This window comes from Ranitomeya imitator, chromosome 1 (assembly GCF_032444005.1).
Source record: "Ranitomeya imitator isolate aRanImi1 chromosome 1, aRanImi1.pri, whole genome shotgun sequence".
Lineage (NCBI taxonomy): Eukaryota > Metazoa > Chordata > Amphibia > Anura > Dendrobatidae > Ranitomeya > Ranitomeya imitator.
The window spans coordinates 557,223,303-557,238,458 of NC_091282.1; the positions used below are offsets into that span (position 1 = coordinate 557,223,303).

A 15,156-nucleotide genomic window follows, 5' to 3' on the forward strand; every position below is an offset into this window, starting at 1 on the left:
AGATGACACATAGGTATATACTATATACAGGAGGAGATAATATACATGCACATACTATATACAGGAGGAGATGACATACATGCACATACTATATACAGGAGGAGATGACGCACAGGTATATACTATATACAGGAGGAGATGACATACAGGTACATACTATATACAGGAGGAGATGACATACAGGTACATACTATATACAGGAGATGGCATACAGGTAAATATATACAGGGGAGGTGACATACAGCTATATACTATATACAGGAGGAGATTACATACAGGTACATACCATATACGGGAGGAAATGACATACAGGTATATACTATACACAGGGGAAATGACATACAGGTGCATACTTTATACAGGGGAGATGACACACAGGTATATACTATATACAGGAGCAGATGACACCTGTATATACTATATACAGGAGGAGATGACATACAGATATATACTATATACAGGAGGACATGACTTACAGGAGCATACTATACACAGGGGAGATGATATAAAGGTATATATTATATACAGGAGCAGATGACACACAAGTACAGTATATACTATATTCAAGAGGAGATGACATACAGGTATATACTATATAGGAGGAGATGACATATAGATATATTATTATTATATGTTATTATAGCGCCATTTATTCCATGGCGCTTTACATGTGAGGAGGGGTATACATAATAAAAACAAGTACAATAATCTTAAACAATACAAGTCACGACTGGTACAGTAAGAGAGAGGACCCTGCCGCGAGAGCTCACAATCTACAAGGGATGGGTGAGGATACAACAGGTGAGGGTAGAGCTGGTCGTGCAGCGTTTTTTTCGATTGATGGATACTGCAAGTTGTAGGCTTGTCAGAAGAGGAAGGTGTTCAAGTTCTTTTTGAAGGTTTCGATGGTAGGTGAGAGTCTGATATGTTGTGGTGGAGACTTCCAGAGTAAGGGTGATGCGCGAGAGAAATCTTGTATGCAATTGTCGGAAGAGGAAATAAGAGGGGAGTAAGAGATTTTGAGAGGTTTGGAGGTTGCGTGCAGGTAAGTACCGGGAGACAAGGTCACAGATGTATAGAGGAGACAGGTTGTTGATGACTTTGTATGTCATGGTTAGGGTTTTGTACTGGAGTCTCTGGGCAATGGGCAGCCAGTGAAGGGATTGACAGAGGGGAGAGGCCAGAGAATAGCGGGGGGACAGGTGGATTAGTCAGGCAGCAGAGTTTAGAATACATTGGAGGGGTGCGAGAGCATTCGAGGGGAGGCCACAGAGCAGGAGGTTGCAGTAGTCGAGGCGGGAGATGATGAGGGCATGGACTAAGGTTTTTTCAGATTCTTAGTTTAGGAATGTACGGATCCGTGAAATATTTTTGAGTTGAAGGCGGCAGGAAGTAGAAAGGGCTTGGATATGTGGTTTGAAGGAGAGATAAGTGTCAATGATTACCCCCAGGCAGCGAGGTAAGTGCAAATGGAATAGACAACAGATGTAAATTATTGGCAATTATCAATTATCAATAAAGGAGTGGTTCTGCAGGTGGGGACTACAGACCAAATTTCAGTATCAATGCTTTCTGGCTGATGTTTTGGTCACTTTTTAATGTTGGTTGTGCTTTCACACTCGTGGTAGCATGAGACGGACTCTTCATCCCACACAAGTGGCTCAGGTAGTGCAGCTCATCCAGGATAACACATCAATGTGAGCTGTGGCAAGAATGTTTGCTGTGTCTGTCAGTGTAGTGTACAGAGGCTGGAGGCGCTATCAGGAGACAGGCCAGTACACCAGGAAACGTAGAGAGGGCCGTATGAGGGCAACAACCCAGCAGCAAAACCGCTACCTCAGCCTTTGTGCAAGGATGAACAGGAGGAGCACTGCCAGAGCCCTGCAAAATCACCTCTAGCAGGCCACAAATGTGTATGTGTCTGCACAAACAGTTAGAAACTGACTCCTTGAGGATGGTCTGAGTGCCCAACGTCCACACATGGGGGTTGTGCTCACAGCTGAACACTGTGCAGGACACTTGGCATCTGCCACAGAACACCAGGATTGGCAAATTCGCCACTGGCGCCCTGTTCTCTTCACAGATGAAAGCAGGTTCACACTGAGCACATGTGACAGATGTGACAGAGTCTGGAGACGCCATGGAGAGCAATCTGCTGCCTGCAACATCCTTCAGCATGACCGGTTTGGCAGTGGGTCAGTAATGGTGTGGGGTGGCATTTCTTTGGAGGGCCACACAGCCCTCCATGTGCTTGCCAAAGGTAGCCTGACTGCCATTAGGTACCAAGATGACATTCCTCAGACCCCTTGTGAGACCATATGCTGGTGCGGTTGGCCCTTGGTTCCTCCTAATGCAGGACAATGCCAGACCTCATGCGGCTGGAGTGTGTCAGCAGTTCCTGCAAGATGAAGGCATTGAAGCTATGGACTGGCTCACCCATTCCCCAGACCTGAATCCGATTGAACAGATCTGTTACATCATGTCTCGCACCATCCACCAAAGTCACGTTGCACCCCAGATTGTCCAGGAGTTGGCAGATTCTTTAGTCCAGATTTGGGAGGAGATCCCTCAGGAGTCCATCCACCGCCTCATCAGGAGCATACCCAGGCGTTGTAGGGAGGTCATAAAGGCACGTGGAGGCCACACACACACTACTGAGCATCATCTCCTTGTCTTGAGGCATTTCTACTGAAGTTTGATCAGTCTGTAACTTCATTTTCCACTTTGATTTTGATTTTGAGCATAATTCCAACTCCAGACCGTGGGATATTAGTTGCGATTTACGTTGATCATTTTTAGGTTTTATTGTTCTCAATACATTCCACTATGTAATGAAGATTTTTTTCACCGCATAAGGCCAGTCTCACACGTCCAAAAGATCCCTGTCCCCAACCCCCTCCCACCCCCTGTGCGCCCCCCCGCTGTTAATAAAATACTTACCCGGCTCCCTCGCTGCTGCTTCTTCTCCTCGCTGCAGCTTCTCCTGTATGAGCGGTCACCCCATAGGGGTGGAGCAGCAGATCAAGAGCCCGGGGCTGCTAGTGAACAGGCAGTGCTCGTGATAGGCTCGCGCTGTCTGCCATACAGGTCGAAGCCATCACGAAGGATAGGGCCACAGCTAACTACAGACAGCAGGGACCAGAAAATAGAGCACAGCAGGAAGGCCTCCAACCCCACCTGGCAAGGTAGAACCACTGAATGCTTCCAGGCTAGCCGGACTCCTGCTGTCATCTGTAACTGGTACCCCCGACTGCATGTTCATCTACCAAGAAGTAAAGGTAAAGAAAACTGCACTTTTCTGCATCCCTTGGCTATTGTCTGCACAACATTGACCACCACCTGAAACGACTGATATATCTGCCCTGGGACCCTGCTCTACCTTTGAGGAGATGTACCATCTTTCCTGTGTCACCATCGGTCCCAGAGGACCTGAACCGCAGCGTCGGCCATCCCTAGCCGAACACCACTTGCATTTTTATTGCACGCTCAGGGCCATGGAGTCGGACCGCGGCCCCGTAACTTCCCCAAAGGACTGTCCGACCCAGTTCTGAATATCCCACGGCCCTAGTGGGCGTTGTATGAGCATGTACTGTGCATGCTGCAGTGATGTTTGTATGTGTTCACTACACAGAATGTACATACAGTATATGTGTGCTGCAAATCTATAGTGCATTATACAAATGCTCCAGAGAAACACTAGCAGTAGATCAATTACCTCCCTATTCTTCTCTGCTTGGTATTTCTCTGTTTTAACCTCTATATGCCTCCATATCAATTGGAAACAAAGATCTAAAGCTCTCTAGGTTTATGAATGTGGCGATATGGTTCCACACAATTGGAGGTGGTATGGAACCATAAAATAGTTGTGTGTTTGACTCATAACTGATATCTAATACCAAGATATTAAGAATTTGAATTGGACATTTAAATGACAAAAGGTTTTTTTCTGATTTCATGTAAAGGTTTTGAAGGGTTTGTGTACGGCTCCTATGTATTGATACCTCAGACGTGTCTATTTTTCTATAATAACAGAAATTATGCACACCATTTTGCCTATGATGCATGTAAACAATTCTTACTTGTCCCAGCTCCTACATTGCTAACTCCTGTACATTGAACCTTTAAAATGGTTGCTTCATCCAACATCACCAGAGTTATGATTTTTCTTTTAATTCTAACAAAATGTCAGTTTATTTCTGCTTGTTTACATAACACCAACAATGCAAAAACATAGTAATCCTAAGCAAGGGGAATTTATAGAATAATTATTACATTATCTCTCCTTCAATGTACTTACTTCCTTTTTCCAAGATTTTGATGCTGACACCACAGTCACTGAGTTTTATAAATGGAGAAGAGCCGCTGTCCCCTTCACGGCTCAAAAGTATTTTCTTAGATGATATGTTCCCATGAACCAACTGTTTATCCTCCTGATATATTTTGGATTAAGGGAAAAGTAAAACAATCTGTGTTATGGATTACGGTATTATACACAACTATAAAGCAATATTTATATCTCTACAGAACTGATGCCAAAAAATGTATAATAACCAAATAAAGTGTATTACCATATTCCTAGTGATATTAGTGTAGTGTTACAGAGTCATGGAAGCTGTACCCATGGTTATCAGCCAACTTCATTTTATATGTCATCTGCCACCAGATTTGTGCAATACAGATTAGGAAATAGGGACATGATTTCAGCAATATATGTAGTTTTATGTGCTGCAGATCTGCTAGTTCTCTTACTGATTAGCTCTGTTTATCCCCACACATCACTATTGATTGACAGTTTAATGTCTACATTAGACAAAGGCGGAAAGCTGACAATCATTGGTAGAGGGAGGGGGTAACCAGAGCATATGAATTTGGGGACTAAATAGCAGAAGCTTAAAGGGAACCTGTCACCCCGTTTTTTGAGATTGAGATATAAATACTGTTAAATAGGGCCTGCGCTGTGCGTTACTATAGTGTATGTAGTGTACCCTGATTCCCCATGTATGCCGAGAAATACATTACCAAAGTCGGCGTTTTCGCCTGTCAATCAGGCTGGTCTGGTCAGGTGGGCGTGTTCACAGCGTTCTTTTCTTCCCCAGGTTTCCGTTGGTGGCGTAGTGGTGTGCGCATGTCCAAGGTCCGGATTCCCTGTGCCCACGTGAAGACACAGCGCGCGATCTGCGCTGTCATTCCTTTCATCGGTGCGGGCGGCCATCTTCCTGGGGCCGCGCGTGCGCAGATGTAGTGCTCTGCTGCACGGGGCTTCAGGAAAATGGCCGCGGGATGCCGCGCGTGCGCAGAAGAGATCGCGGCGGCCATTTTCCCAAAGCCGAGATGCAAACTCGGCTTTGGGAAAATGGCCGCCGCGATCTCTTCTGCGCACGCGCGGCATCCCGCGGCCATTTTCCTGAAGCCCCGTGCAGCAGAGCACTACATCTGCGCACGCGCGGCCCCAGGAAGATGGCCGCCCGCACCGATGAAAGGAATGACAGCGCAGATCGCGCGCTGTGTCTTCACGTGGGCACAGGGAATCCGGACCTTGGACATGCGCACACCACTACGCCACCAACGGAAACCTGAGGAAGAAAAGAACGCTGTGAACACGCCCACCTGACCAGACCAGCCTGATTGACAGGCGAAAACGCCGACTTTGGTAATGTATTTCTCGGCATACATGGGGAATCAGGGTACACTACATACACTATAGTAACGCACAGCGCAGGCCCTATTTAACAGTATTTATATCTCAATCTCAAAAAACGGGGGTGACAGGTTCCCTTTAATATTGCGAAGACTAACAGAGCTGCAGTAGATAAAACAGCATTTTATCAAATCTATAGCAAGAAGCCCAGTAGGTAACACATGGTTGGAATCAGGATTTTTTACCTTACTTCCTGCTCCTTTCAGATGGGCTAGCACAAACCTGACAATAAAGTCTCTTTAAGGGCTCATTTCCACTTGTGTGAGAAAAAAACGGTCCGATTTACGGACCGAAAAAACGGATGTAACGTGTGCGATTGTCATGCGATTGTCATGCGAGTGTAATGCGATTTTTAATCGCATCATCCGTTTTTTACATCCGTATGCAATCCGTTTTTTTTCTCTGCAACTATTTTTATACAGTCATTTACAGGACTATTTACAGTGTTCTGTGCCACAGAATGGTAAGGTATCCGTAAAAAACGGATGGAATACGGATGGTCCGTATTCCATGCATTTTTTTTCTCGCACCCATTGACTTGCATTGGCGAGTCTCGTCCGAGACTCGCAGCAAATCGCAGCATGCTGCGATTTTTTTCTCAGCCGACACAGATTTTTCTCAGTCCGATTTCGGCTGAGAAAAAAATCGCAAATGGAATGTCACCTATTGATTAACATTGGTCCGAGTGCAATCCGATTTTTTATCGGATTGCACTCGTCCGTTTTTCTCACAAGTGGAAAGGGGCCCTAAGGGGTTGTGTTAGTGTTAAACAGCACATGACATTGATTGTTCTATGTTTGCGTCCAGCAAAACTTCAGCTTATTTCGTTTAGGATTTGTAACTTGCTAAATATGCTTTTAAATACTATATTTACCTGCCCAGGTGCTTCCCATTGGATTTGCATGTGTGGTGAAAACTGAATGGAAAACACCTGAAGTTTTCATGTCACCATTAGATTTTTTTGGTACATGAACTTTTAAGTATTTTTTTGATATATTAATAGGGATTGTAGTCTATGCCGATAAAACAACATGTACAAAGTGATATCTAGATTAGAGCATGTATTGTCTTGAAAAAGCTGCCATTAACTGCAAATCTGCCCCTCCCAAAAAAAAAACCTATAAAAAAATGCTTTGCATGTGTTGATATCCATATAGGTTAGCAACAAATATCCAGTGGGTGTTTGCTCCTTTAGTCAATATACCACTCTTACATCAAACATACATCAAAAATCAATACACGCCCTAGAAGAAGCGACGGCGAAAAGTATGTAAGGCATCAACACTGTCAATATGTCAGGTCTGTATGCACTTTGTGGCATTTTATACGCAATGCTTTGTTTGCAGATTATAATCCCTTGTAGCTATTATTAGGTCTAGACTAGAGAGACCTTTGAATTCACACAACTGGTTCCCATGTCTGAATACGGACCACAGTGCACAAGTGAAACCTGCATGTGTGTCCGATCTTAGCAGCATTTAAAAGTCCTGGAGGTCAGTGGGACATCATATGTGCTTGTGATCCTGGGTATGGCTTCTGTCGCACTGGAGTGAAGTTCTATCACATCTTTTGATGTGATAAATAAGACTCATTATTTCTATTTCACTTGTGTGTGTTTTTTGGACAGCTGATATATTCAAATAGGTCATACGATTATCTAATGGGATTTTACTAGCTTGCGTACTGTATATCATTTAACCCCTGTGTAGTATATTTTTTAGTGTACTGGAAAATAGGGAAAAAATTCCAAGTGCGTTGAAATTGCAAAAAAATGCACTTCCATGATCAGTTTTTTTTTTTACATATTCACTATATGGAAAAAACTGATCCTGCTTTATGATTCCTCAGGTCAGTACGAGTACTCAGATACCAAACATGTATATTTTATTTTTTATTTAAGTGTTGAAAAAAGACTTGGAAATTTGTAAACAAAGAAAAAGATTTTTGCTTTTGTCGCCATTTTCCAAAAACCATAGTATTTTCATTTATCGATAGATGGGGCTGTGTGAGGGCTTGTTCTGATCACCTCTTATTGCATTTTATTGCAATGCTGCTGAGACAAAAAAGCTAATTTTGGCGGTTTAACATTCTTTACTCATTATACCGATTGGATTAATCCCTTCCCAACATGTGCCATATATATACTGCTCTGCAGGAGCTACGTTCCTGCAAACAGTAGTATATGTACAGGGGCAATATCAGGCGGCCTCCTGCTGAGCGCCACGGAGATCGGGTGCTGGTGTCAGCTGTGTGTGCTAGCACCAATTGTGGTCATTTAAACTCTCTGATGCCACTGTCAGTAGTGACAGCAACATAGAGGAGCATCACACAGGGAATGAGATCCCTGCATGCTTCCATCAGGACAACGTGATGCGATTGTGTTGTACTGATAGTCTCCATGGAGACCCCAGCCGCAAGATGGCTTTGGGCAGTGGCGTAACTTGAAACTCATGCGAAAGCACCAACGGGGCCCCCAAATATTTTAAATCTTTAATAGCAATAGTCTTTTTTTATAGGCCAAAAGGACTTTTATGGCCCCTAGGCTCCAGGGCCCGGGTGCGATCGCAACCCCTGCACCTGTGGTAGTTACGCCCCTGGCTGTGGGGTCCTTCAGGGTCCTGCAGAGAAGGTGGCATGTGAGCTGACGTGCCTCCTTCCCTGCCTGTCAGATGCTGCTCCGATACTCTGCTGTGCAGAAGCATTGCATAGTATCAGAGCAGCGATCTGATGCTAAACACTGATGTCCCAAGATGGGACAATGTAAAAATCTAAAAAATATATTGTTAAAAAGTGTAAAAAAAAAATTTAAATCCCCACATAAAGAGCAAACAAAGAAAGAAATACGTTTCCAATAAATACATCTATTTGTGTAAAATAAAAAAATAAACAATAAAAGTACACATATTTGGTATCACCTCGTCCGTAATGATGCTCTCTATAAAACTGTCCCACTAGTTAGCCCCTTCAGTGAACTCCATAAAAAAGAGGCAAGAAACAATGCTTTATCATCATACAGCCAAACAAAAAGTGCAATGAAACGCGATCAAAAATATGAATGTAAATAAAAATGGTACCGCTGAAAACATATATAAGCTGCTATACAGTTCCATCATCAGAAAAATAAAAAAATTGTAGCTATCAGAATAAAGTGATGCAAAAATAAAAGTTTTTTCTATAAAATAGTTTTTATTGTGTAAAAGCACCAAAACATAAAAAAACTATATAAATTTGGTATCACTGTAATCGTGCTGACCCGAAGAATAAAGCTGTTTTACCTATTTTACTACACGCGGCATGGTATAAAAAAAACAAAGCAAAAAGCAATTTCTGAATTGCTGTTTTTGTTCATTCTGTCTTCTAAAAATCGGAATAGAAAGCAGTCAAAAAAAATCGTGTGCCTGAAAATGGTACCAATAAAAATGTCAGCTCATCCCACAAATAACAAGCCATAAAATGACTCTGTCTGCCAAGATATGGAAAAATTACAGTTCTCAAAATATGGTGATGCAAAAACTAGTTTTTGCACTAAAATGAGCCTTTTAGCGTGTGACAGAAGCCAAACATAAAAAGCAGATATAAATCTGGTATCGCTGTAATTGCGCTGGCTTGAAAAACAACGTCAACTAATCACTTATACCGCACGAGGAATGGCGTTAAAAATAAATGAAACCAATTCTTCACCTGCTGTTGATTTTTTCATTCGGCCTCCCAAAGATCACAGTGAGGCTTGGTGCACATTTATCGTGAGCTCTACACTGAACGCTTACATCGGGGTTTGTGTCTAAATCTCTGATATGCATGATTCAGACAGAACCCCCCACAGAAAATTCCCTATAATGAGGCAGATGGAGGCACTGTGGACCCCATAGGAATTGTTATCCGGTGATGTCCGTCCTGCATAAAAGTTCCGTCGGCCACAGTTTTGTGCATTTCTGAAAAGAAGGACACCCCTGAACAGAGTCCAGAGTAACTCTGCTGCCTCATTATAGTGAATTGATTCATTGGGGGTTTCATCTGTCAAGTAACTTGAAGATTTAGCTGGAAACCCTGATGTAAGTGCTCAGCGCAGAGCACCAGAAAAATGTGATCATAAATGTTATATAAAATGTTCCCAATAAAAGCTTAAACTAAAAAAAAGCAAGCCCTCACTCAGGTCCATCATCTGTTAATGGAAATATAGGGGGTATTTCCACGTTACTGGCAGCACAAAAGCTCTGGAAAAGCAAAATGGCTCCTTGCCCCCTCCCCCCCCAAAGAAATTCAGCAAATTCTCTGCTCCCAAATCCAAATGCCCCTCTCCCTTCTGAGCTCCAGTGTGCCTAAAACCACATTTAGCACCCACATGTTTGGCATTTCTGTAGTGATGAGAGCCCGCCTTATTTACAGGTGCGTATCTCCAAAACCATGAGCTGGGCATAATGTACTTGTCACTACAGCGTACTGGTCACTACAACGGCAGTTTGCAATTTTCACTAAGCAACATCCACTTCTGCTTGTTTCTGGAAAACATCCATGGAGTCAAAATCATCACTACACCTGTAGATAAATTCCCAAAGGGGTATAATTTCCAAAATGGGGTCACTTGATGGAGATTCTGCTCTTCTAGCAATTAGAGGCTCTGTATATGGAGTCAGCAAACTTTTCTAGGAAAATCTGCAGTTCAGGAGGCAAAAAGCGTTCCCTCCCTACAAAGTCTCTCCGTATGGCTAAGTAGTGTTATACAACCACATATTGTGTATTGCCACTTTCAGTAGAAATTGTGGAACAAATGTTGGTACCATTTTTACCCATTTCCCAGTATGAAAATGTAAACATTGGGGCTAACACACAATCTTGGTGGCAAAAATGTAAATTATTTTATATTCACTGCCAATGGTATAAAGGTCTGTTACACACCTGTGATGTCAATATAATAACTGCACCCGTAGATGAATTAAGGGCATAAAAATAAAAAAGTTTGAAAATTGCAAAACTTTCAACATTTTCGTCAAATTTCCACTTTTTTCACAAATAAACACAAGTCATATTACAGAAATTTTACAACTATCATGAACTTCAGTATGTCTCAAGAATACAATCTCAGAATAAATGGGATCCATTGAAGCGTTCCAGAGTTATTACCTCATAAAGTGACAGTGGTCAAAATTGTAAAAATTGGCCTGGTGAGGAAGGTGAAAACAGGCTTCAAGGTGAAAGGGTTATCTACTATATAATTGTCTAAGGGTCACTTCCGTCTGTCTGTCTTTCTGTCTGTCATGGGTATTCACTGGTCGCGGCCTCTGTCTGTCATGGAAATCCAAGTCGCTGATTGGTCGTGGCAAAAGGCCCTCAACCATTGCCATGACCAATCAGCGATGGGCATAGTCCGGCGACAAAATGGCCGCTCCTTCCTCCCCACAGTCAGTGCCCGCTCCATACTCCCCTCCAGTCAGCCCTCACACAGGGTTAATGGCAGCGTTAATGGACCGCGTTATGCCGCGGTGTAACGCACTCCATTAACGCAGCTATTAACCCTGTGTGACCAACTTTTTACTATTGATGCTGTATATCAGTGTTCCCCAACTGCAGTCCTCAAGAGCCACCAACAGGTCGTGTTTTTAGGATTTCCTTAGTATGGCCCAGGTGATGAAATTGATGCCTGTCTAGATTATGGAGTTCTCACATGGGCATTACTAAGGAAATCCTGAAAACGTGACCTGTTGGTGGCTCTTGAGGACCGAACTTGGGGAACACTGCTGTATATGCAGCATCAATAGTAAAAAGATCTAATGTTACAAATAATAATAATAATAAAAAAAAAGGTTATTCTCACCCTCCGACTTGGCGCGCTGTCCTCTGCAGTGCCAGCGGCAGGTTCCGATGCCAAGGATGCTATGCGAGAAGGACCTTCCATGATGTCACGGTCATGTGACCGCGACGCCATCACAGGTCCTGCGCTCATACCAACCCTGGGAACCGGAAGCTGCCGCGTGCACCGCACACAGGCGCCAGGACTTCAACGGGCCTTCAGAAGGTGAGTATATGTTTATTTTTTATTTTAAGTCTTTATTAACCACGTATATAGTGCCCACATTGCTATATACTATGTGGGCTATGTTACATACTGCGTGGGCTGCATTATATACTACATGACTGCTATATACTACGTGGGCAGTGTTTGTATACTATGTTGGCAGTGTTATATTCTGTGTGGGCTGCATTATATACTGCGTGGGCTGTGTTATATACTGTTTGGGCTGTGTTATATACTGCGTGGCCACTGTTATATACTGCGTGACCTGTATTAACGCATCGGTATTCATATTTATATTTTGATAGATCGGACTTTTACAACTGCAGCGATACCAAATACGATATGTGAATTTTTTTTAATTGTTTCTTTTTTAATGGGGCAAAAGGAGGTTGATTTGAACTTTTTCCCATATTTTTAAAAACTTTTTTTCAGTGTGTTTAATAGTCTCTTAATGGGACTTGAAGCTGTGTTTGTCTGATTGCTTTTTCTATGCACTGGGGGGTCGTCAGCAGACCCCCAGCTGTCATGACCAAGCATCAGCGCCCTGCAATCAAATCATAGGGGCGGCAATAGGAGCGTGGAATGATGTACTCCCGGCCGTTGCATGTTAAATGCCACTGTCAGAGCTCAGCTCCACCTGCAGCTATTAAAGGCACATGTTGGATGATTAAAGCAGCCTTCATGGACGAGGAAATATGTGGGAAATGTGAAAGAGCCCACATGAAAGGCCGGAGTCACACTAGAGCGTAATACGGACAAGTACTATGCGATAAAAAATCGCATGTGTGGGGATGTGGTGGGGGGCGGGATTGTGTGTGGTAATGTGGTGGGGGTCGGGATTATGTGTAGTGATGTGGTGGGGGGCGAGATTGTGTGTGGTGATGTGGTGGGGGCGGGATTATGTGTGGTGATGGGGTGGGGGGCGGGATTATGTGTGGTGATGGGGTGGGGGGCGGGATTATGTGTGGTGATGGGGTGGGGGGCAGGATTATGTGTGGTGATGTGTTGGGGGGCGGGATTATGTGTGGTAATCTGGTGGGAGGGCAGGATTATGTGTCATGATGTGGTGGGGGACGGGATTATGTGTGGTGATGTGGTGGGGGGTGGGATTATATGTGGTGGGCGGGATTATGTGTGGTGATGGGGTGGAGGCGGGATTGTGTGTGGTGATGTAGTGGGGCGGGATTGTGTGTGGTAATGGGGTGGAGGCAGGATTGAGTGTGGTGATGTGATTAGGGACAGAGCTACTGTGCAGGGGCGGGATTAGCGAGTAATCACGATGCCTCTTATATATATAGATTAGAATAATTGGAGTCAAACAATGATATCAAGTTAACAAAAGCAATTTATTTGTAATAGTAACAACATTGACAATGACCTATAAAATATAGTAATATAAATATAGATAAACTGGTAATTAAACCAGATATCAAAGATGCAGTAGGACACAGGTAAAAAGAAGTCCAATGAAAAATGCTAGCAGCATAAATCCGACCAGAGAATACAAGTTCTTTGAACAAATAGACCACAAAATAAACATGTGTGCACCTTTAAGTGCAGCAAGTAAATTGGCTAGTCAAAGATGAATTCTCACCGGTTATGGTCGCAGAGTATCAAGAGACTAGCAGTCCCTACGCGCGTTTCGCGTAGGGTTCTTCGGGGGGCAGACATGTGTTTATTTTGTGGTCTATGTGTTCAACGAACTTGTATTCTCTGGTCGGATTTATGCTGCTAGCATTTTTAATGGGACTTTTTTTTTCCTGTGTCCTTCAGCATCTTTGATATCTGGTTTAATTACCAATTTATATTTATATTACTATATTTTATAGGTCAGTCAATGTTGTTACTATTACAAATAAATTGCTTTTGTTAACTTGATATCATTGTTTGACTCCAATTATTCTTCTAATCTATATATAAGAGGCATTGTGATTACTCGCTAATCCCGCCCCCTGCACAGTAGCTCTGCCCCCAATCACATCACCACACACAATCCCACCTCCACCCCATTACCACACACAATCCCGCCCCCACTACATCACCACACACAATCCCACCTCCACCCCATCACCACACATAATCCCGCCCACCACATATAATCCTGCCCGCCCACCACATCATCACACATAATCCCGCCCATCACCACACATAATCCCGCCCCCCACCACATCACCACACATAATCCCATCACCTACCACATCAACACACATAATCCTGCCCTCCCACCAGATTACCACACATAATCCCGCCCCCCCACATTACCACACATAATCCCGCCCCCCAACACATCACCACACATAATCCCGCCCCCACCACATCACCACACACAATCCCACCCCCCATCACATCCCCACACATAATCCCACCCTCCAACACATCACCACACATAATCCCGCCCCCCACCACATCAATACACATAATCTCGCCCCCCCACCCCATCACCACACATAATCCCGCCCCCACCACATTACCACACATAATCCCACCCCCCACCACATTACCACATATAATCCCGCCCCCCACCACATTACCACACATAATCCTGCCCCCCACTACATCACCACACATAATCCCACCCCCCACCACATGACCACACATAATCCTGCCCCCCCACCACATCATCACACATAATCCCGCCCCCAACACATCACCACACATAATCCTGTCCCCCCAACACATTACCACAGATAATCCCCCCACATTACCACACAAGGCTCCGTCCCCATACATTACCACACGAGGCTCCGTCCCCACACATTACCACACGAGGCTCCGTCCCCACACATTACCACACGAGGCTCCATCCCCACACATTACCATACGAGGCTCCGTTCTCGCACATTACCTCACAAGGCTCCGTCCTCACACATATGATTGTGTTTACAGAGAAATTTTAACTTAATTTACGTTTCGTTATGAAATTTGTTTAGATGCTGGAATGAATAAAAAACGCACATCTTACTGAATCCAGTTTGTTTTTGATTTTACACTGTGAATAAAATGTATTATTAGTATTATTCAGAGTTTTAATGATTATTATTGTTATTAACTTCATTTTAAGTAAATTTACCACCTGCGTAAGCTCTGTTGAATGTTGTCATTATTTACTTTAGTTTAATCACCAGCAGCAATGAGCGTGCCGAGCGTTAGCTGGCTGGAAACAGCTAGTTTGATATATGGGTATTGGAATATGATGTTTTGTTTTTTTAACAAAATTTTTTCCTTAAATAAAAAGTAATCTAAACATATTTGGTGTCTATGAACTCATAATGACCTGTAGAATCATATCGGCAGGTCAGTTTTAGCATTTAGTGAACATGGTAAAAAAAAAAAAAGCAACTGTGAGATTGCACTTTATTTGCAATTTCACCGCATTTTTAATTTATTTTTCCCCATTTTTCAATACACGATATGCTAAAATCAATGGTGTTGTTCAAAAGTACAA

At 43.4% G+C, this 15,156-nt stretch overlaps 1 protein-coding gene across 1 annotated transcript in view; it reads right to left on the minus strand.

Moving 5' to 3' along the window:
* The window catches only part of JAK3 (Janus kinase 3), a 475,730-nt gene that overhangs the window by 258,297 nt on the left and 202,277 nt on the right, over window positions 1-15,156 (minus strand). The window contains exon 15 of the mRNA XM_069767767.1: window positions 4,298-4,430. Within this exon, the coding sequence (XP_069623868.1) occupies window positions 4,298-4,430 (133 nt within the window). The remainder of the gene's footprint in view (window positions 1-4,297; window positions 4,431-15,156) is intronic.